This window comes from Helicoverpa armigera, chromosome 21 (genome assembly GCF_030705265.1).
Source record: "Helicoverpa armigera isolate CAAS_96S chromosome 21, ASM3070526v1, whole genome shotgun sequence".
Classification (NCBI taxonomy): domain Eukaryota; kingdom Metazoa; phylum Arthropoda; class Insecta; order Lepidoptera; family Noctuidae; genus Helicoverpa; species Helicoverpa armigera.
Window position 1 is genome coordinate 2,494,341 of NC_087140.1, and position 24,810 is coordinate 2,519,150.

General features: G+C 35.5%; 1 protein-coding gene across 3 annotated transcripts in view; it reads left to right on the top strand.

The window, feature by feature from the left end:
- The first annotated feature begins 2,917 nt into the window (after positions 1 to 2,917).
- The window catches only part of LOC110375929 (neuropeptide F receptor), an 83,681-nt gene continuing 61,788 nt past the window's right edge, over positions 2,918 to 24,810 (top strand). The window contains exons 1-2 of one of the 3 annotated variants that reach the window (XM_049848984.2): positions 2,918 to 3,350; positions 24,285 to 24,323. In XM_049848984.2, the coding sequence (XP_049704941.1) occupies positions 3,330 to 3,350; positions 24,285 to 24,323 (60 nt within the window). In that variant the 5' untranslated portion in view covers positions 2,918 to 3,329. The remainder of the gene's footprint in view (positions 3,351 to 24,284; positions 24,324 to 24,810) is intronic. The other 2 variants (XM_049848985.2, XM_021334232.3) reach the window with 2 other exon arrangements.

A 24,810-nucleotide genomic window follows, 5' to 3' on the forward strand; every position in this document is an offset into this window, starting at 1 on the left:
TTGTCTTTCTTATAGTTATTAGGACTGCTATTGGGAATAGGGTAGGTAGGGAAGTCAGAACAAAACTGTCCTGCCCCAATTGCCAACCTCACCTGTCGAGGCTCTGCCTGCGAAATACCTTGCTCCTAGGCACATACAAAAGGAGTATACATATATATGCAGGAGATTACATAAAATGGTTTATAAAAGATAACACAAGGTAGTATATAAGAAAGTATTTGACGGAGTACATAGGGAAGTATATAATTGAGTTGCATAGTAATAAGAAAGTACGAAAGGACCGTACATAAGGAAAAAACAAAAAGTATATAAGGAAGTATAAGGTACATAATGTAGTACATAACAAAGTACACAAGGAAGTATATAAGGGAAGTAACTAGGGTCTCCCTACGTAAAAGAAAGCACAGAAGGGAGTATTAGAGAGTTAATGGGGGAGTACATAAAAATAATACATAAATAAGTATGGCGTCCCAGATAAATTAGGGTGGTTTAGGTATTTGCCCACTGTGCCCACTACGATAGATCCACTACAGTTTAGTTTACACTATTATCAGAATATATTATGTAAGTAAATAACTATCGAGTGCATTGTTGTTGTATGATTAATTTACTTCGCGAGTGCTTTGATAACGAGCAGCTGGTGTGTTATAATATAAGTGTCAGCACATAGTAGGCGATTAGTCGGCCACATATCATCAACAAATAATCGTATCATAAAAAAATCATCCTAATCGGACTGTGGGAAGTGCTCCAAAATTGAGTTTTAAGATTTCATTATAGTCACAAACAGCGGTGAAGGTAAATAAAAGATGTTTCCAAAAATACACAAAGCACAATTTCAGGGTCGGTTTTACTGGCTGTCACTAAAGTGTCAGTTAGTTACCTGATATAGTTAATGCTATCTGCCAGATAAATACTGCTTATTATTTCTGCCAGATATTGCTATCCGAGACCAGTGAAACCAAAAGTAATAGTCGGTCTGTCAGATAGGTTCGATTGACTATCAGAGACTTTATCAGTTCAAAATCTTTGTATTCGGTTGATAAACCAGCACTTTTGGAACGTCAAAACAAAAGGCATCTCCCAAAACGCCCTCCCTTTATCACTTCCTATGCTATACATACAACTTACATATATTTTTATGATGGTAACAACCATTTAGTTGCTTTGTGTGCAAAGATGCTACTATAGCCATAATAATAAAACATGGTTTTTGTTTGACTACATCTGGTTGTAAAACGTCATTAGTATAGTCTAGACTGGCATAGCAAAAAATACCAGACCTTGGGTTTTAAATTAGACAAAGGCTTTTTTAGACAAACTTGTCCTATTATTATGAGAGAAAACACCCATATTTTAAAAAAATAGTCTGTGTCTGTTTAAGTTTTTAGAATATTATCCCTGGTGCGCAGGGTGCGGGCCAGCTCCAATGGTATCCTGGGCATGGTGGCTGATAGGTTGGACTGCTGCATAGTGAATCGTTGCTCCAGGATTTCGGCTGGAATCTTGTAGCGGCGATTCGTAGTGAGTGTTTCTTTATGTAACCAAATTGTACTTTGTAGTTTACTAACATAGTCTTATGTAAATATTGTTACTAACCTGATATGAGTCCTAGTTACTTGAAATAAATGCTTTATTATTATTATATTATTATTATTAGGACTGAATATCTTCAATTTAATATGAATGGGATATTCTGTTTGAAACAGAGGTATTTTTCGCAGTCCAGATAGATTGACCGTTAAAATAAATAAAACAATTTATGTCATCACATTTTATGACTGCCAAGGGATCAATCCCATAATCTTGCCCATATCATAATATATCTTGTCCATGCTCTTTGCCCATAATTTGATTATTTAAATCGAAATTACCTACAGATAGCACGTGATCATTATTTATGATACCTATATGCATAGTACCTAACCAAGAAGTTGCCGGGTTAAAGAAATCAGATAGGCAGTCGCTCCATGTAAAACATTAGTATTCAGCTTTATCCAGTTAGTCTGGAAGCCGATCCAAAGATGGAAAAGGCTAGTTAGATGATGACTTGTATTAAGACCGGTTGTCAGCTTTTCCTTTAGACTGCGTACCCATAACGACTGCTAAAGAAATTCATCGTTCACCCAACTATTTAACCTGCCTTCAGAAACACGGAACTATAACAAACACCGTCATAGAACTACTTACAGAAATGACGATGCAGCATAATAGCCCAGCATACAATAGCTGAGTACCTATTCATTGCTCCATTTGTACACAAGAACAACTACAAACTACGTAGCTATGCCGCAATGGATAATGTAGGTAAGTATTAAGTGGTATTGTGGGCGAAGGTCATAATTGATATTGAACGTTTTGTACTCAGAACACTTGTGTAAGCAATGGAAAATAGAGGAAAGATGAGAATTAATTAGAGAAGCTTTATCTCAGTTATTTTTGTAGTAGGAAAAATGTAGGTTTTTGTGACCAAAAAAATTACAAAAAATCTGAAAGCAGAACTATATTATGACGTAAAATAATAAAATCAAATCAAAATCAATATGATACCTAAATGTCTCACTATTCATCTTTATCATAACAAGAGTCAAGCAAAATTATTAACAAAAAATCACAAGCAAAAATTCGTCACCAATTTAATAAACAAAGCTGAGTTTTCTAGCAAAACAATAGCAAATTGTCAAACAAAAACGGTTATTCCCTAAACGACACACGAGATTAATTACAATAATATTTCAAAACGAACCAACCAGTTCGCGACATAACAAAACAATCACTTCAAAAAATCAATCAACTTATTCACAGTATCAATCACAACAAATAAACACAAAAATTACTTATTTATTTTATCAATCACAAAATAAAAACAAGAAAAAAGAGCAGGCGAATTTCTAAGCGTTGGTCGTCGGTAGATAATTTTCAGGTCTCGCTTCAGTTCGGTTTCAGCAGTCGTAGCGAGCCCACGTCGATTCAGCGCGGCCACTTTACGAAACTTTCAGTTACATATAATTTCAACAACCACCCTTAAATCACAAAATAATAAATACAAAAACAAGTTATAAAAATCCGCGATCGAACAAATCCGAGCAGAATTTCTTTTTATTGTTTTATAATTTTTGAATTTAGAGTAATTTGAGTGTTTTTTTGTTTTTAGTTTTTCGAGTGTTATAAAGTTGAGTGCAGTGTTTATTTCGATGTTTGTGTTGAGATGTTAATTGGTCAAAATAGGTGAGAATAATGGTCCATTGCCTGAGCAGCCCGTGTGCGGTGGACTAGAAGTGAATTGGACATTATGTTATTATCATATCAAGCGCATACTAACTATCCTGATGCCTTTTTATGATGACATTGTGAGTACTGATTTTTTATTATTATTTTAGATAGATAAAATGTTAAATGTTTTTTTTTATTATTATAGGCATACACAATAGGTGTATGTCAATTGTATTAATACAAGTAATTCGTCCAAAAATTATTAAAACAAATACCATTAAAACATCTTTTTTTAAACTCTTTGCTACGATTTTTATATTATCAATAAATATCTTTTGATAACAATTGAATTTCTAGTAAAGCTCTAAGGCTTTGATAATAATTATTTTGTAGGTATAATTACCACCAGCTTTAAGCTTTCAATATTTTATTTTTTTGTGTTTTTCGTAAAAAAAAATTAAAGTTTAGTTTTTCTTGCCCTTTATCTACCACTACTGCCTTAATTTGAATATTAATCAGTGCTCATTAATTACAAAAACAATAGGCCTACAAAAATTTCCGCAATAAACTGTGCCCTTTAGGGAGTAGCAAGTTACCACCCACATACAATATTGACTCCCGGATTCGCTCACGTCGCTGCTTTGCATACAAATAGACATTTTGACACTGATTGACTGACAGGACGCGAAGTGAATGATAAAATTGAATATTAAATATTGTTTTCTCGTGTATGTGTTTGATTAATATTTTTATTAAAATTAAAACGTACCTGTACTGGGTGAAACCTAGTTTTTAAATAATTGATGAAATAAAATGCACTTTGGGAATACTGTTGGCTAACTAGGATTAAAGTGAGAGGATTAAAATCTTATATGACTTTTCTAGAGACAAGCTGTTTTAAATGCACTAAGACACCTTAGAGTGAAAATTGCATAAGTGTAAAATAAGTATTTTTTTAGGGGGACGATATTGAATGTGCTTTGCGACGTTATCTTCCTGGAATCGCAATAAAATTAATTTGACCAAAAATGCATTTCCGAGGTTTTCACTGTTAGACATCTAATAATAATGGACTGTAAGCCAAGAGCCTCGACCAACACCTCAGGAGGCTCTCGTTGGGCGGCTGGATCAAGGGATTGATTCAGAAGGCACTCCTTGATACGGCGCGTATTGTGAGGAGGTTTCTGTCTCTGGGACCCTACCCACCGGTACCTTGGACCCTGTGCCCGATATCGGTGGCCATCTATTTTTAAATATTTTTTAATGTTTTTTTATTTTTATTTTTTTTATAATCTAATATTAAAAAATATAAATAATATGTTGAAAGTTAAATAAATGCACTAAAATGGACTGTAATTTGTCAGTCTTGTATTATTAGTTACTTTAGTTTGAAAAAGGTGCTTATATGAAATGTAGTAGCCAGGTTTGTAGAAATCAGAATAATAAGTAGACGCTCCTTTTGAAAAACTGACCCCAGTTGTTTTTTGAAAAAATACACCTTTCATTCTATAGGAATAAAAAATATTTCTTTTCATGACAAAATGTTCTACATGCACCGTGTAAGTTGATTCCAATCACAGACAATAGAGTTTTTCAATCAGTTCTCTAAGCTATTGTCTGATTGATATGCTTCTGCGTATATCTTCACTTGCTAGATAAAGTGAATACATGCAACTAATGTGACGTTTCATAGGTGCCTGCAAAGGCCTATCTATACATATAATAAAATGATAGGAAAGTCAAAACTGTACATTGAATATTTTTTTAAAAGAATACTTGGGGGGTGATCTATTATCGATTCTGAACCCAAATATATAGTTTTTAGATTTTTTGTCTGTTTGTCTGTTTGTCTGTATGTCTGTTTGTCTGTATGTTTGGTCTCACTGAACTCGAAAAGTACTGCATATATTTAAATCAAATTTTGCATGAATATTACCTGGGGGCCGGTTCAACATATAGGATATATATTATCACGCTATCACCTACGGGGGATGAGCAATGAACGATAATTTCTGTTAACGTTTCTGCAACAGCGGGTGCAATAATGACACATATTTGAATGTTGAACTTTGTAAGTTTATCGGCCTATTATCAATCTTTACATAGAAAATGACGCTTTTATAAGTAACTTGAGCAAAAAACTGAATTTAAAGAAATGATATCCTAAAATTATAGATGAAGAAAATCATGCAGAAACAGATGTGCCATAGAACTGGTAGTAGGTAAAATATCAATGAAAACAGACTTCACTTTGTCATGGTATGTTCTTAAAATTATATGACAACGTGTGTATTTCGCTACTATAAAAACACTACAAGAAATATCAGCGCATCATCAGGGACATTTTTATAATTCTTTCACCATTAGAAAGCTACATTATCTGCGAGTAACATAGGGTATATTTTATCCCGGTGCGGGCAGTAGTTCCCATGGGAAGCGGCACCCACGTCCCGGAGAAATTATGAACTTCCCCACATTCTTAAAAACTCTACATATGTTGTTCTGACATAATATAAGCTATACCTCTCATAAACATGAATATCCATTCATTTCATTCAATAACAAACATGCATCACACTGAAAGTGCATTGCGAGTCTAAGATTTTTTTTTATAATAAAAAAAAAACAATGAAATTAATATTCAAACATCCTTAAAAGTAAGTTCCTGGTTTTAATATACTTTTTGAGTAATGAAGAATGTAGGCAAAATACGACCGAAAACATTGTGTCACTTCTAAAATTAACATCAATGGGAATAACTAGGTACCTGTCACAATACGTCAACAGACATCTTGTCAACAGAAGACAAGAGTTCGTTCGTTCTGAAAACGTAAAAATTACGCGTCGCAGGCCAAAGACATACTTGCTTTCAACTTCTGATCACAAATCATCGAGCTAAGAATTATATCACAAATACACCGTTCACAATTACGAACAGTCACAGTCACACGTTTATATCATTTATATTATTCAGTTACAAAGACAGAATTACTATCAAACGTGTTTTCGCTAAATGTTCTATTCCTTTTTGCAAACATACATTCCCAACTCTGATCTCATGGAGGTGGCGCCCGGGTGTCACCACTGTGCGGACTGTGCGACCTATCGCACCCGACCCCGGTTTAAACCATGATCCGGAGCGAGAAGAAATGGGATGACAAAGAATGAGGCGGCGGAGCGACTGAAAATTCCCAACTCTCATCCCAGCCACTGCGGTAAGACACCACGAAAGCCGGATGTCGAGAGACGACTCCCGGCCACCGTAGGCGTGAGCGATTAGTTTTGAGTGGGTCATCGACCTTCCTGCTTCCGGCTTCCGGCTTCTGGAAGACCCGTTATTTCACGCGCCCCTCAAGGAGATTCAGCAAACCCCTGTGAGGCCCACTGGGGCCAAAGCCTGACACTCCCTCACGCTGCTCAAACTGATGGCTGAGAATTACGTAACTTTCCAGGATGCCTTGCAACGTGTTGCAAATGCCCAGGCCTTTGGGAGCTTGGTAATCCTTTTCTCCACCTTCACTTGAGTTTTGTGGTACATGAACAAATTAGAATAGTAATGAATTAGGTCATCTTCATCACGCTTCTCTAACTTTATTGAAGGATCACTAAAATTGTTTCAGTTAGTTTAACTACGCTACTATAGCCCGTTGTCAAACCTTTTAATATCAATTCAGTAGAAGTGTCAATATCGAATGTGTGAATATTGAATATATCGAATTTCAGTTTGTGCATTGCACAAAAACCAACGTTATGATTTTCGAGAAGTCAAAAGAGTCGGCCTGCTCAGAATTATATTCATCGTTGGTTAATTGAGTACATTTTCAGAAACCACAATAACAGTAGGAACCAAAGCGAATGATCGCTTCATAGAGCTCTGATTTTCTCGAGGCGATCAAGTCAGTTCTGGTCTGTTCGCTCATCAGATCTTTGAAAGCGGTTCGATGATAATATACTGTTGTCCTGTTTACCTACGTGTGACGAAACGTCCTCCGCAAGAGAGCGAACGTTTGTGCTATTTATAAAGACGAAATTTTACCGTTGTGCAGTAGTGACGCACAGTATACACAGCACTTATGTTTCTTCTGATCTGCGGGCTCCATCAAGAAATGACAAATTGCGAGCGTACATTTTGAAAATCTTGGAAGAACTGCAGGCTTCAAGTGCCAACACACGAATTGGACTTACTCTCTCGGACGTATACTTTACCTGATCGTGAACTACTGCAAACATTTCGGTGGAATTCCAACATAACATGCACAGAAAATCCCCGAAATACAAGTAGTGAAACTATGCGCTTGCCTGATGACTCAGTCATCATCCACCCAGATATTCCTCAATTGTGTGGGTGTTGGCTTCCAGTCAAACCGAATCTTTTTGAGTACCAATGTTTACTTGGAGTGCCTATCTGATCTCTTCAACCCAGTGAACTAGACACCGCGTTATCCATGATAAGTAAAATTGTTTGACAGACTTTCTGGCTCCTGATTTGTCGCAGCTGCTGCAGAAAATGTACAAATGACAACTTTGTCAGACCTTTTTTTTCTGTGAGAATTACGTAATAATTTTCCAAATCGGTTGACCGTATCTAGAGATTTCCACAACGTCACAAACTTTACTTCTTTTGTTTAGATAAATAGTCACAAATCGTCGACACCACCTTGATTGATCAACCCGTGCTGCTGCTAAGTGGTAATCCTAATTATACTGTTATGTAAAAGAATACACCTACGCTACGGCATAAGTAGTATTTTGACAATTCCAAATTGCCCACGCAGACGAAGTCGCGGGCAACAGCTAGTTTGAAATAAAAAGATTTTGATTTTGATTTTTGAATGACCTAGAAATAGTACTAGGAATGGAAATATTGCACGTGAAATTACGAATTTCTTAATAAAAGGGGAAATGAATGATTTGCGAAAAGTTGCAGGAATTATTTTTTATTTGGCGGTCACTATAGCTTAAAATACTGTTAAGCTGCTGCCTCGCAAGTTGCTGGAAACTGACCAACATTTTTGGGAAAAGGCTAGGCAGATTCTAACTATAATAATTCAAGAGTTATATGTAAGTATCTGGGGAGATTTTAGAGAAATAGGAAGACCGCACATAGGTGCAGTTTAGCATAGGTGGATTGATTTAGAGATAATATGAATGTAAGAAGATTAACCAATAGATTAATGTTCAATTCTTATCCGTGTGAGAGGAGGCCGCAGCTCAACAGTCTGATGATAAAAAGGCTGTAACAGTATGAATAAGAAGAGAGTAAATGTTAGTATGACAAACTAATTGATAAAGAGGAATGGAAGAAGAAAACATATTATTACAATTTAAGTAGGGAGCAGGACAGTAAGAATAATATATAATAATAATGTCGGGACACCTTTACACACACGGTCGGTTAGCCCCATGGTAAGTTATTAATTAACTTGTGTTATGGGTGCTAACACAACTGATATACTACATATAGCTACATATATACATATTTATAAATACATATTGTAACACCCAGACCACGGCCAACAAGCATGCTCATCACACAAATGACGACCGAACCGGGAATCGAACCCGGGACCTTAGGTCCGGCAGTCCGGCATGGTGACCATTGCGCCATCGAGGTCGTCGAAAGAAGAAGATACTTTTTCCTTCTCTTTTATATGTAATCATTATTTTACTTAGAAACTAACTTTGGCAGTCGCCATGGGTAGTCAGAAGCCAGAAAGTCTGACAACCAGTATCACAAAGGCATATCAGGTTGTTGGAAACAGGGTTGAGAAGGTCTAGAAGTCGCTCCATGTAAAACAATGGAAAGCATCCAGATAGACTGGAACCCAACCCAAGGATTATCTTGGAAAAGCTAGGTAGATGATGATTAAGAGTAATTTGTATTTCTTTGAAGCATGCATTCGTCATTACCTTCGAGAAAATATAGTGCACATTATTTTTGGAATAATAAAAAGCATTCACAGATGTATCTACAATAATAATCATTTTAGTAGTTTATGAGGAATCATGGTGTTTATCAATGAAAGTTTATAGGCTAATTATAATGAGCTTGATTTATGTTTGAGATTGAATTTATGTGTTTTCGTGTTGTTATCTCGTATATGTTTTGAGATTCTGATGTTATGACCTGGTTTCGAAGATGGCATATTGTTAGCTTCTTCTAGCGGTTTCACCCACGTTTCTTATAAACTTTTTGGAGCATCCGGATAAAAAGTAGTTTACAGCCTTCCTCGATAAATGAGGTGCTTATCTGATTTCTCAGGACATTAGATAGCGTACTTCAGTTTTATCGAGAGTTCGTCATTTGATATTGTTTTCGTGCAAATTCCTTGTAAATGGATGTTATACAGATTGTTGAGTATTTTGAGGTGGTTTCAGTTTTTTGGGGTTAATTGATTATAAGGTTAAGCAAATGCAAACAATTTTGTTGCACCTTTCAATAAATTGCAATGCCTTAATAGGCAACTACGTTCTAAGAACGTACCTAGTAACAAGATCTTTTTGTACCTACTTATATTAAAAATGAAAAGAAAAAAACATATGCAAAAAAATCCCTTGACCTTGGCTTGGTCGATCTGTGGATGGATGACTACCTGTCTTGTCATGATGAGTTCATCCGTATTTCGGAAGGTACGATAAATTGGTAGATCTCGTCTGTCACTTAAACATCTTTGGAAGTCGTTACAGGTCAGAAACCAGAAAATCTGACAACCAATCTTACCTAAAGTGTCGAGTTTTCCCGGATAACGGGGCTGAGAAACACTGGGTTGGTCAAATAGGCAGTTGCTCTATGTAAAACACTGATTCTCAGTTGCCAAGTAAGACTGAAATCTGAACCCGTATAGTTGAGTACTGGAATCTGAACCCCAAGGCTAGCCAGTCAGAACGATAAATAATACCATTATTAAATACAACGTACCACGAGTAACGTACTCGTAAATCGTTTAATAAATGAATCGGATTACGGCTAAATAACTGTGGCCTACTTATTATGTTATGCGCTACACGTCCAAATATTTCGTTTGTTCTGGCCCAAATATTATTATAATAACTGCAATATATCGTTATGAAGTATTTTCTCGGTATGTTCTTGGAATATTAAAGGGAAGCAATACCAGCGTAGGGACCTACTGATTGTTCTAAGTTTTTAAAGAACTTTTATGCTTTTATATAGCTTCCACCAGCTATGTAGGTACTTCTAATTTATCCGAGTTGCGTGGTGACTATTACCTACATGGGCTATCTAACATTGAAAGACTTTCCACTGGCTATTTTCCAAATCGGGCCAGCGGTTCCTGAGATAAGCATTTTTTTAACCAAATAAACTATTTTTCATCAGCTTTAAATTGTAGTACGAATTAATAACATCATCAGTAAAAGTAATTAGTCCTCTAAGTGGCGGCATCCAGGTAGCTCTAGATGAACTGTATGTACCCTCAAATTACTGTCCAAAATTATTTTTTATCTAACTTCTTTCACTAAACTTATTATTTTTGTACGTATGTCAAACTGATGTCATTTCCTTTCTGTCATTTCATGTTAAGTCAAACTATATTAGCTTTTGTTCGTTCGTTCGGAAACACTTCATGTAATTCTATAAAATTTGCTTACTTTTAATTTTATTATGATATATTTTTCTTTTTTCTTTGGCTACTTGGATGTTATTATTTCAATACTATTTAGTGCTTTTTTATTTTATTTTTATTATTATTTTTTGTTGTGTGTTTTGAATTGCTTTTAACTATTGTAATAAGTCGCAATCTTGTAAACACACAACCGGCGGGTGGATTAATGATATACATTTTAATTTTATTTTTGTTTGTATTTATATATTGAATTATATTGTAGTTTTATATATATAATTAGTATCGTCAATGCTAGACTGTAACGATGACAGCGATGCCGAAACTTTTTTATCTGCTTGTAGCAGTGATAGTTTTGCCAGTATTCCCACACTTGCTGATACTCTTGAAGCTCAGTTTTCTGATGTTCCGAAGAATTTTAATGTAGTCCATATAAATGCCCAAAGTATTCCGGCACATTACTCTGACATGCTAGCTAACTTAGACTGTAAGAATGTTCATGCTATCCTTGTTTCAGAATCCTGGTTAAAACCGTGTCTTCCTTCTACTTCCTATTCTTTACCAGGTTTTCAGCTAATAAGAAATGATCGTACGGTTGGCGGTGGGGGTGGTGTTGCCATTTACCTTCGTCCACATATTCCTTTTTCTATTATTAGTATGTCAGCACAACCACCACCGCTGGGTGCCGGTGAGCATCTCTTTTTAGAAGTCAACCTGAATCATGCCAAAATTCTGCTTGGTGTCTTCTATTGTCCTTCCTTACGTGTAAATTACTTCTCCAGCCTTGAACATCTCCTCGAAAACCTAACGCCTTATTACAGTCACACCATTATTATGGGAGATTTTAATACGTGTTTATTGAAAAACGATTCCCGCTCGTCTTCCTTATGTTCAACGATTGAATCGTCCAACCTGTCAATCCTGCCATTAAGTGCCACCCACCACTTCCCCAACTGTAACCCTTCACTACTGGACCTTGCTATTGTGTCGTCTAAGGAACATGTCAGCAAGCATGGTCAATGTGCAGCTGATATGTTTTCCTACCACGACTTAATATTCCTTTCATACAAAATTCGCCCTCCTAAACCTAAACCCAGGATCCTTCTGCAGCGTAATTTTGGTGGCATGAACACGGATGACCTTTGCAGAGATGCTGGCAGTATTGATTGGGCACCGCTGGCTGCCGCTGAGTCGGTCGATGACAAAGTTTCGTTGCTCACTGACACACTGGTACGGCTTTATGACGTCCACGCACCGATTCGTGCAATCAAACTGAAGCATCTTCCGGCTCCGTGGCTATCGGATACCATCAAGACTGTCATGCACAAGAAGGCTGTAGCAAAAACAAAGTTCAAATGTCGTCCTAATACGTCTACTCGTGAGCATTATGTAGAGGTTCGCAATCGATGCAACAAGGTGTGTAGGGATGCACAACGCCAACATTTCCATCATTCAGTTGAGAATGGAGACCCAGCAAAAGTCTGGAAATTTCTAAAATCCATGGGAGTTGGGAAATCACGCCAAGAACCAGTTTCGAAACAGTTAAATATTGATCTTCTAAATCAACACTTTTCATCGTCGTCTTCATACAGTGGGACAGCTAAGGCTCGCACCTTAGATTATCTTTCAAAACAACCAACTCCGGATTATCCTGCATTTGTCTTTAGTCAATTCTCTGATTGTGATGTTAAGAAGAGTATAGTATCCATTACCTCTGATGCTGTAGGTGATGATTGTATCAGTCGGAAAATGATACTTCCAATCCTTGATGTAATTTTGCCTGTCCTGTGCCACATCCTTAACTACTCCATATCCTGTGGTATCTTTCCATCTATTTGGAAAGAAGCCAAAATCATCCCTTACCCAAGACATCGAATCCTGCTTCGTTTTCAGAATATCGTCCCATCTCCATCCTACCTTTCCTTTCCAAAGTCCTAGAACGTCTTGTCCATGATCAGCTGAATGCTTTTCTGTGTAGGAATAACCTGCTGAATCCTTTCCAGTCCGGTTTCCGACCTGGTCACAGCACCACTACAGCGTTGGTGAATATTACCGAGGATATACGCCGTGGCATGGACACCGGGAATCTGACGGTTCTCTGCTTGCTAGATTTTAGTAATGCATTTAATACCGTCGACTTCGATGTCCTGCTTGGCATACTTGGCTCTCTGAACATATCTCCAACGGCGATTGACTGGTTTCGTAGTTACCTGTTTGGCCGCCGTCAACGTATATGCATAGAAGACGCATACTCTTCATGGTGCTATACTTCTGTTGGCGTGCCACAGGGTGGCGTTTTATCTCCTTTACTCTTCGCGATATTTATTAATTCTATTTCCAAAAATCTTCTTTCTTCCTACCACCTTTATGCTGATGATTTACAAATTTATAGCCAAGCTGCATTCTCGGACTTGGCAGATGCAATCGCTAATATTAACACCGACTTGGCTACAATTTGCGAATGGAGTCAGGCTTATGGTCTCAAAGTCAATCCAGCAAAAACTCAGGCCATTGTAGTTGGTAGCTCTAGATTGATTCAAAAGATTGACTGGCTGCAACTTCCCCCTATTTTTTTTGGTGGCACTGCTATTTCAATCGGGGACAAAGTTAAAAACCTAGGGATTGTCATTGACAAAAATTTTACATGGGGTCCCCAACTTCAAGAAATTAGCCGGAAAGTGTTTGCATCTGTCAGGTCCTTGAGGAGATTACGAAACTTTCTCCCGACAGCCACCAAAATGGCGCTTGCACAATCCTTGCTCCTGCTTCCAATCCTTGATTATGCTGATGTCAGTTATCTCGATCTCACTGAGGCACAGCTTGATAAACTTGAGCGACTTCAAAACGTTTGTATTAGATTTATATTTGGCTTGCGCAAATATGATCATATTTCTGAATTCCGTTCAAAACTCAAGTGGCTTCCTATACGTCTTCGCCGGAATACTCATATCCTGTCTTTACTGTACAACATTTTGTTCAATCCAAAAAACCCGTCCTATCTAAAAGAACGTTTTAAGTTCCTTAATGACACACATGCAAAATGTCTAAGGTCATCTGAGAATTTGAGGCTAGAGATGCCATTGCATTCCACTAGCTTCTTTGATAAATCTTTTACCGTTCAAGCTGTGCGGTTGTGGAATGCATTGCCCGTGACAATAAGGCAGGCTCAATCTCTAGCAATCTTCAAGAACCTGGTGAAAAAGCACTACCTTTCCAATTTATAATCCAGTAAAATACCATATTGTTGCGGAGTAGGTATCACTAAGTTTATTGGCAACTTTCAATATATATTATATATATACATATTTGTGCTATTTTATAAATATATATTTATTATATGTATATGTATTTATTTATTTTTTTATTTTGTCTATTTTTAGGTATTAATATTATACATAGTACACCAAAAACTACCTGCAATACAGTTATTTCTTTTTTATTCTCAATCCATCCAAAGGTTGTCTGTAAGAGATCGCTTTTAGCGATAAGACCGCCCATTGTGTCACCGACTTTTAAATCTGTAGATCAGTGTTTTGTTGTTGTTTTTGTTTTTTTTTTTAAATTGGTGTACATAATAAAGAGTATATCTATCTATCTATCTATCTATCAGTAAGATTGGTATACCTAAATATGCTTATTTGAAAAAGCCTTTCTTTAAAGGGTAATTCAGATTTCCCATACAAAATAACAAAGTCTACTCACGTGAACGGTCTTGTTCCTCTCCGACCTCCGTCAAGGCATAGTTTTAATATTGTTAGACCAACTCCTGAGCTGGGTCTGACAGACACTTGTCTGATACTTCAGACTTCTGATTAAATGTCGTTAGGTTGACATAGTGCCACTGACCTTTTGGGGTTGGTTCAAACAATATGTTATGTTGGTTTTGATATGTGTTTGTTATGTCCCATTGAAGGAAATTGTGCATTGAATTGTATGACAATGCTTCTTTTGATTCTTTGAGTATGTCATGATGTCAATAATAAAATGATATGATGGATTCCGCGGTTCATCTCGCGTCCAGAGGGAACTACTTCCTGTACCTGGATAAAAGGTAAAGTATTGGCTTTCGCGTGTCTACCCGTCATCTTCTTCTTCTGCCCCCTGCCCTATTCCAATTTTATTTAGGGTGGGCGCAATATGTCTTCCGCTTACATTTTTCCCTCTCACTCGTCATACTGACACTCACTCCCTTCCTTGTTCTGACTGCCCGTAATGACTGCCAAAGATGTTAAAATGACAGCCGAGACCTGCAGTTTATCGTGTCATCCGAAACACGGTCGTTGGTGTACGTACAAGGTAAGACTAAGAAGGTACATAGAAACTTAGAAAAGTTGCATTGATACTTGCCTGACCCGAAATCGAAGCAACGCACATGTCATATACCTAAGAAGTTTGTTGGTTTGTTTGAGAAAAAAAATATCTACATTCTATAATCATTCATTGACTCATATTAGGTAATAAACTGTAAAGCCACCGTCTACGTAATATTTACAACAATATTGCTACTATTGTATAATAGAAATATAACATTTTATCTTTATTATAACCCTATCTCTATTTATTGCATTGATAACTCTAAATTGTTGCCATGCAATTTTGTATCTTATGCTTGTGATGTTATGGTTAAATATGCAATGGATATTTTCGGGGTAGTTGCTACAGTTTTGTGTTTCTAAAAATATTTTTTCTGCCTTTTGTGGTTTCAAGGCTAGACAAGGCCAATTACTGTTCAAGTGACTTTGTTATAATATTAAGTTTTTGAGTTATTATTCAAAAGACCGTATGCTCATCAAGACAAATAAAAGATAAAGTCTGAATTATAAATCCGAAATTATAAAGAATATTGAAAAAAATGCAAAATTTTGATTAGTGTTTTCATGATTAAGTTATGATTTGCTATGCAAAGCTATCTTTAAAATCATTTACACACTTGGTGCTTATTTGTTAATTAAAAAATAAAAAACACAGTTTCTACTATGGATTTATAGATAAAACTAATAAGCTTTTATAACTATTCAAATTCATGGAAATTACAAAAAAAGACATTGCATAAAAACGGCAATTTTTTACAAAAAATCGCCATAATTTTACACATAATCTCTCAATTTTTCTTACTTTTTTTCTCCTCATTAGAGAAAAGCAACAATATAGGAAATGTTTTTTCTCAATTTGCGTTGTCAGGATCTACTTTATCACTCACATCATCTCACATTTTTTTGTTTAATCTCCTTTCATCCATCATCGTTTATAGTCATCACTCATTTTGATGCAGGCTGTCCATTTCAATATTACTTTGTGTTTTGGTGCATATGTTTTTTTATTATTTTTAATAGGTTTGTTCATCATCGTTTCTTCTTCCCAGCTATAATACCTGCTAGGAACATACTTTTACGTAGCGTTCTGAGAGAACTTCGTAGCAAACGATGAAATCCAAGGGGGAGGCCTATGTTCAGCAGTGGACGTCCTATAGCTGAGAGGACGATGATGATGAAACGATGAAATCGGTTCAGTAGTTTTGGCGTAAAGGCAGGATAGACAGACAGAGCTAGGTACTATGAGCTAAGCATTTGTAGGTAATATAAGTAAGGATTATCTTATACCGAATAGTTTTTTATAAAGTAAAAATCTATATAAATAAAAATGAATTGTTGTTCGTTAGTCTGATTAAAAACTCGAGAACGGCTGGGCCGATTGAGCTGATTTTGGTTTTAAAATGTTTGTAGAGGTCTAGGGAACGATACGAAGTTCGCAGGATCAGCTAGTTGCGAATAAAATTTGCGATTAGAAAAAAATATTTCAGTGCTTGATAGCTCATCTTTCGAAGAAGGCTGTAAAAGTATGTAGGTTTGTTAAGATTTCATATCAAATAAGGAAAATCTAGTTAAAATGTTGCTGAGAGAAATACAAAGTAATGTCCTCCTTAGGTAGGAGTATATTACATTGCATGAGTTAGGAACATAAAATTTACATACAAAGTCTCATTTTAATACTTCAATAGTTTCTTTAGCAAGTATTATATTGAAGTGTAACAAGATATTACATAGTTATTAAGTACTTACAAAGTAAAGTGAATAAGAACGTGAAAAGTTAGTTTTCTTGAAATAACTGCTGATTGTAGATTTTCAAAGTAAACAGTTGTTTTAAGAAAATCAGACGTTGATTTTGTCTGAAAATTTTGGCCTAAATGCATTACACCAGACAGTGTTTTTTTTTGGGAAATTTCATGTTAACAATAGTGATAAGATAGTGTAAATATCTATATTGTAATAGATATACACGGTCAATTTGAGAATATCTGATATCTTGATACAGAAACAAGTGACAAGCATTCAACATAAGAAAGGACTTATACTTACTACAAGGTACTTACAATAACCCAAGTTTTTTTTGTATGAATGACCCAAAATTCTTCAAGTAAAGTGTGTTTAACCTAAATGGGACATGAAGAAAAGTTCTTTTTAAGTGCACTTCTTGTTATTAATACCCGACTGTCAAGAAGGGTACCTAATATTTTGCGCACCATTACCATCACAAACAACACAAAAGAAAGTTCTAAGATCATCTTTAGACCAGTCTAACAAACCTGAGAAATTGATCAATCGATTTATTTATTTAAATGGTTTTTATTATAGACCGACTCCAACACTATTAACCAATTTAGGTAAGTAGTTTAGAAAAGGCAGATGATGATGATTTTCGACCATCCATTAAAAAAAACATTAAATATGATAAGCCACAACTTCTCTCTTCTTAAGCCCTTGAATTTTTCATTTTTATTTACAACCCTCCCGAACCGAGGCCCACCTATCGGAAAAACAGTAAAACCTACTCATGCTGATATATTTTATGTACACGGAAAAAAACAATAAAGAACGATAAAGGGTAGCTTTGTTATATCCAAATGGCATTGAAACACGGAGAAACGAAAGATAGCGGAGATGCCATAAGGAAGGTAGGTCAGGCGCCTTCTTGTAGATCAAGCAACGTACGGTAGCCGTGATCAGTTAATAGAACTAACAAGACGTTTGAGTTCTTTGTCAGATCAGAACAAATTCGTGTAACATTGGTCTTGATTGAGTGGTAATTCTATTTTGGAAATAATGAGTGGGTTTCATAGAAGGCGTGCAAGGGTGGAGCTAGTAACGTTCCTCGTCCCCCGAACATAAACATAAACAACATAAACAGTCACACGCACACACACACACATATATACGCGTGCATACACAGATTTCAACTTTACAGTGTGTTTAAATAAAAATATAACTTTAAAATATAAATATAACTTATTTGCCTATATAACTACTTTAGTCTTAGTCAACAATAATAAGTAACATAGCCAATAAGAGCTTCCTCTCTCCTAACCCACTTATTTTGCTGTGCCCGACAGGGTGCATGTGAACTATTTATAAGTATTACCACCTAAGAATACATGTGGAAAGCAATAAAAGTATTGAGTACAACCGCATTTTGGCGCGATGCTTTCTTAGTTGATTTTGCGTTATGACATCTCTAGTCATTTTGTTCTCCATGCTTTGAAATCCATCACCGTGGATTACTCACGAGTAAAAAACAAAAGAATATCTTATAAACAAAGAAACATTTTGTGTCTGTTGATGGAATTCTTAAGTAGGATAGATTAGAATAATGTTTGTATTTATAACCTTTACTGCAAGGCTAATTAGTTAGTTAATTATGCAAATGGTTACTTGCATAATGCAAGACGTAAATAAGAACTGATACTTCATAATACAGTCCGACACAACTACTATAAGTTACTACTACCTATATACAACTAGCTTCTGCCGTTCACACCGTTTCACACGTATCCCAAATCTCGTGGGAACTTCTGCACGAACCCAGATAAATAACCTATAGCCGTCCTCGATAAACAGGCTATCTAACATTGAAAGAATTTTTCATACTGGACTAGTAGTTCCCAAGATTAGTGCTTTCAAGCAAACAAAACAAACTTCTGCTTTATAATATTAATACTTATAGTGACATGTCTTATAGTGAGACTACACTTTGGCAGCCCAACATGCCGCCACAGCGAGAGCACGGCTGGATGCGCTCATTAGGTCCTGCCGCGAGCAACTTTCAGGGCATAGTGGACATGCGATGAGGTGGGACATGGTCTGCATAGCAGCCCCGCACTCGCATAATATTAATTAAAAACAGCTTTTATCTCTATCCATAATCAGCAAGTTTTAAACTCTTGACAACTGCCGCTATTACCAAATCAACTGCATTCATCCAGTGTGTTGGAGACAGTTTTAATGAATCAAACTTTTGCCTCAAGTGTTGGCACGCAGCCATTCAAAATGTGAGGTTTTATTAATTGCTCTCAAATGTCGGGACATGGCTGGTTTTGTCTGTTTGTGCTGTAATTTCCTATTTAACTAGGCATTTTCCCACGGTTTTCACCCATGTCCCGTGGGAACTACTGCCGGTATCGGGATAAAATATAGTCTATCTTACTCGTACATAATGTAGCTTTCTAATGGTGAAAGATGTTTTTAAATCGGTCTAGTGGTTTCGAAGTCTTCAGGGTTTTTTAACAAACAAAATGTTTTACTCTTTATTATATTAGTTTAGATAAAACTTTGTGAAATTATCAAAATATCTTGTAGGCAAACAAACCACCAAAATTAATTCTAACCACATCAAAATCAACAGCATAAATAACACGCGAAACGTAGTTCCAACATCTATTCTTATTACTGCCTAAATTCAGTTTTATTGTCTCTGAAATGAGTCTGATCTAGTTTCTAGATCCAAATCTAGACTGAACTTTATGTCTTCATTACATGAGCTTAGTATTTACATTGTCTGAGATATATCCGATGTCTGGATTTATTTGTACGAAGAAAACGGTGAAGATTAAAACATTATCTACTGGTATTTTGAACAAAATCATAATTTACAGCCAGTTTCTTAGGAGTACTTAAAGTAAAAGTAACGGTCAAATTCGTTTTTTCAAGGCTAAAGTCACAGCAAAACTAATAGATAAAATCGTGAAAAACGAATTTGACCGTTACTTTTACTTTATGACATTACTTTGGCTTTTACTTTTGATGAAGAAACTGGCTGTTACAAGAGGTGTAATTTCTCCATCTTTCGTCATTGACTGCTTTTTACTCTGTTGCGGGAAGTTGTTATCCCAGGTAGGAACTCCTAGTTACCCAAGTTATATTTTTGCCCAGCCTTATGTACCTAATGTTTCATGATCGAATCTAAGCAATTCGAAATACCTTTTGTTATTTTGCTCCAAGAAAATACCACAGAGGAGAAAGATAGCAGAGTTAAGCAGAGGGGCCATAAGAAAGATAGGTCAGGCACCTTCTTGTAGGTCACGGTAACGTATAGTTGGCGTGATCAAAACCATCAGTTACCAGAATGGGTTCCTTGTCAAATTGCGACCAACCTGTCAAACATTGGTGTTGATTGATTGGTAATTCTATCTTGAAAAAATAGAGGGCGCGTTCTCAAGGTGTTTGCTAGTAACGTTCCTCGTTCGCCGAACACCCACATTTTTGACGAGCTAATTTCTTAATAGATATTGCGTTATGACAACTCCGCTAATCATTTGATTCTCCATTAAAAATACTAATACTTTGATGCATCTAGTTAAACTAGAACCTAACATAGTTGGAAATATATTTTCTGCAAAGGACTTCAAACAACCTACAACCGTTTAGTTTACAAAGGCTTGCATCAGACGTCTATAAATATACTCGTATTTAACAGCAGAACGACTGCAATTGATCGGAGCTCAGTTTATTAGTTTGTTTCACAAGTATTTGCAAACTACTGACTGTTTTATTGAATCCTAGCTTTATCTGGATTGTAGTTACGGGGATTTTATTGCTTTGGTTTATTTTCTGTGCTGTAGTTTAACCCAATTTAAGGGGCTCGCGGCTGTCGCACCGCACGGATCAATTGATCAAAAGATTTTCTGTTTGTGTGGTACAAACAAAAATGGTGGTCTAATGTTAAGCAAAAATGAAAATCCTTCAATTGATTTTGTCTGTTAGCGACAACTTCTTCAAGTACAGAATCTAGCCTTCTATGAGCAGAAGTATGAGAGAATATTAAAAAAAATTGGCAACCATCAGATACTCTTATTTAATACTTATCCTTTACCATCATCTCCTCCATCCATCCCTTCCGAGCCCTTTTCCCAACTATGTTGGGATCGGCTTCCAGTCTAACCGGATTCAGCTGACTAACAGTGCTTTATAATGAAAGAAAACACACGAAAGAATTTCCTTCCAATAAATGAAATGTAATGCTTTAATAAAAAACGTCAGAGGCATCGTCCTGTCACGAGTGTACTGAATCATTTTGATGTGAAACGTCTACTGAATTTCAAGTAGGTAGCAAATTGGGCCATTTCCAATGCAGATCAATTCGTAATGCCTATTACGTACTATTGAGCTTTTTATTGATAAAACGTGCAATGTGACATACACGTTTAAGGTGCTACGATTGGAGCGCAGAATTCAAAATGTAAAAGACTTTTTTATAATTACTTAGGTGATCAGATCATTAATCATTAGCGATAATACTTATCATTATTAAATTACTTATATTTATAAACCTCGTAGTTGATATTTTCTAAACATCGTTCGATTCTAATGATTTTCAGAAGGTAATTTATTGAAGAATTAAATTGGATTGAGTTTTGTTTACAAACATTTGTTGTTGAAAGAATTAATGTTTTTGTTGGAATTTGGACATTGTTACGAAAGAAGTGTAGAATTGTAAAAGACCGTTTTAGTTACCGACTAACCATCATCAGCCTAGTCTTTTTTTTTCAAATAAATAAACAACTTCAGTCAAATTGCCTAACCATTTACTGAATATTCATTAAAAACAAACGTCAAACTAAAATCTCTTATTTACGACCAGGATGTTTTTCCCTTATCTTATTACATCTAAAGCCACTAATTTGACTCTTAATCTACATTTCTATGTTAATTACAATTAAGAACTAAACACGCACGATAATTTCTAAAAAGCATTTTTATTTAAACCATCTAATTTTACCATTGCGTGAAACTAATAGTCAAAGAATTATACAATATTGTGTTCAGTATAATTCTTAATCAGATTAGGACAAATCAAAACCGACTTCGTAGAAGGGAGGCTAATTTTGACGTTAAATAACTGGTAAAAATTTCTGTCGGAAATGACCAAATTAATGGTACCACTATGGTGAACCTTGGGTGAGGTCTTTGTAAAGCAGTAGTTACTCGATTAAAACGAACGAACGAACTATGGTAGGAGCTATAGGTACTCAAAATTTGCACTTTTAAAACGTCAAAAACAAAAGACAGTCTTCAAACGCCCTTGAACTTCACCAATTTATATGTGTTTTTGCTGGAAAGAAGAAGTCGCGCAACAAACTCCAAAGCAGTATGTCTTTAGGGTTGGAAGAATCTGAATTATACAAAACAAGGCCAATATAAACATAATTATCACATGATAGTCAATAAGTTTATTTATCAAGCTATAGAGGTAGAATTGTGGATTTTCACACATTAACATCCCCATAATTTGATAAAGACTTTTTCACTCTTGGATTCCGATAACCAATGTTAGATCTGAAATGTTGTTTAGAATCAGTCAACAATTTTTAACCTGAATACTTTACAGATAGACATATTTACATGAACTTATGTATAGTCAATATGTCAAACTGCTTCATAAATCTCAATTGACATGTTTGAAGCCCTTATTATTGAATTAAAAATGTATAAGACTAAAAAGAGCCCATACAATATTCACGTTTAATAGTAGGTATTAAAGAAACCCCTTTATATGACCTTGACCTTGAAACTAATATCAACTTTTACCAAGAAGTGTTTACAGTATAACTTAATGAAGACTAATTTAGATACCCTAGTGCGACCTTTTGTGAAATTTCTCTGAAAAGTATTAAATATATTATAACTAGACATCACCTTTTCACAGGAAGAAGTTACGTATAAGGTCAACAAAATCATCAAAATTATACTTTATATTTATCACCTGTCCTTAACACTTTAGAATTACCTACCTATCATTCAAAATATCCGGACTGACTAGCACATACAAAACAATATTGAAATAAATGAACAAAGCATGACTAAGCCTTTCTCAATAGGTACCTAAATCTTCTTCACAAAAATAAATTAATAACATTTTAATATTTTTAGATAAAAACAAAAGATAATGTCGTTAATTTCAACTGACGTTTGCAAACATTAATATGAGTGATATTTTTATCTAGAAATTATGTTAAAATGCAACTAAAAACAGGGTCATTTTGATGTCCTCTGGGGGTCATTGCACCAAGTCTCTTCGGTCTAGTAGTCATATAGGACGACTGCTGTGCATGAGGTCTCGGGGTCTATTCCCGGGTACGGCTGGAATCGCTTTGAGGGTGTTAAGAAACCTGCAAAGTAGCCTGGTGACTGGAAGTTGGTGATTGATTCACCCTCGAAGAGCACGTAAATGTCGATCCTGGGTCTCTCCGGTCGTGTCGATTTGCAGGGACGGCTATCATGCTAAATCAATTAAAATTTAAACTTTAAAACATTGCATATACATATAAATATTTACTTAAGTATTACAATCTATATAGGTAGTGTTTGAAATAATGAAAGATTAGAAACATAAAAACAAAGAAAGTCAATTTCTTAGAATATAATGTAAGAAAAAACAATGCATATAATTAATAGATCACCTCCATCTATAATAAGGACTACTAGGTACCGGTAACGTAATTCTCGAAATACGATAAGGATAAAACAAATAATAGTGATCTTTTAATTACACCGTATTCTTGGAAATTACTATAACAATAATTATTTAACAAAAATCAGTATTAACTATTATAATTAATACCATATAGGTGGCATTCCGGAGGATTTTCGGTCACGGTGGCTGTTCTCATATAAGGAGATCAGCTAGCTGCGCAGGACATATTATAGTGCACAAACCTTTGCGCAGACACAAGTGCACTCACTATTCCTTCACTCTCGTAGCCCGATGGTACGGCAATCCGATGGCACAAGAGATGGTCAATTATATTATACATACAGTACAACCTAATGGAACACTAAAATATTAAAACATATGTATTTATGTAAATGACTCTATAATACTTCAGACTCTAATTGATAACAGTTATAGTATATTTCCTTCTGTCAATCAATCAAACCAAATTGTCACGAAGAAGGCAGGTGTTTTGTGAACACGCAACAAAATCATTAGTGACGTACTGAAAACTTTATTTTTTTGTACCTTTATAGGCGTTTTGACAAATAATTTTTGAGAATATGTATACCTATTTATAACTAAATTATATATTTTTTTGATAACATGTTATCTGTTTCAATCGGTCCGAATTGAGAACCTTCCTTTTGGGAAGTCGGTTAAAAATTATTTGTTTTGTTTGTGAATGAAATACGTAATAAACAACGTTTTTCTTTTTGATTTCAGCCACAACACAGGATGGAAAATAATTCGTTTGAGGGATGGGTCAGTACACTTTTAATTTTATTTTTCACAAGTTTTCCTTCACTTAGAACTTATTGCGTGTTACCTATTTCTTCTTGTAAATATTTTCTTTTGTCAAACACACTGTGTGCATTAGATGCTTTATTTTCTACATATATTCTAACAGCTCTAATAGCCATTTTTTTACTTTTTCTGTTCGTAGTTTACCTATTCATGACCTTATAAAAATAATAGGATGAACTACGTGCTAAAGTACTCAGAACCCAACCATAACTTTCAAATATAGATTCTGTCAAAACTACCTTCTCCCAAATCCTTCTTAACCTTGACGCTTGACCTTTTCATACTTACACCTGCATTTCATCTGGGCACCATTTAGATTAAAATCTCCGTACCTTAGGTACTGGAATAATATAATGTTCTATGCAAAACCAGGAAAGCTGGTAAGTTCTACACTTCTTCTTCTTAAAGTTTATCCCGTCTTGTGACGGGGTCCGCTTTCCGTATC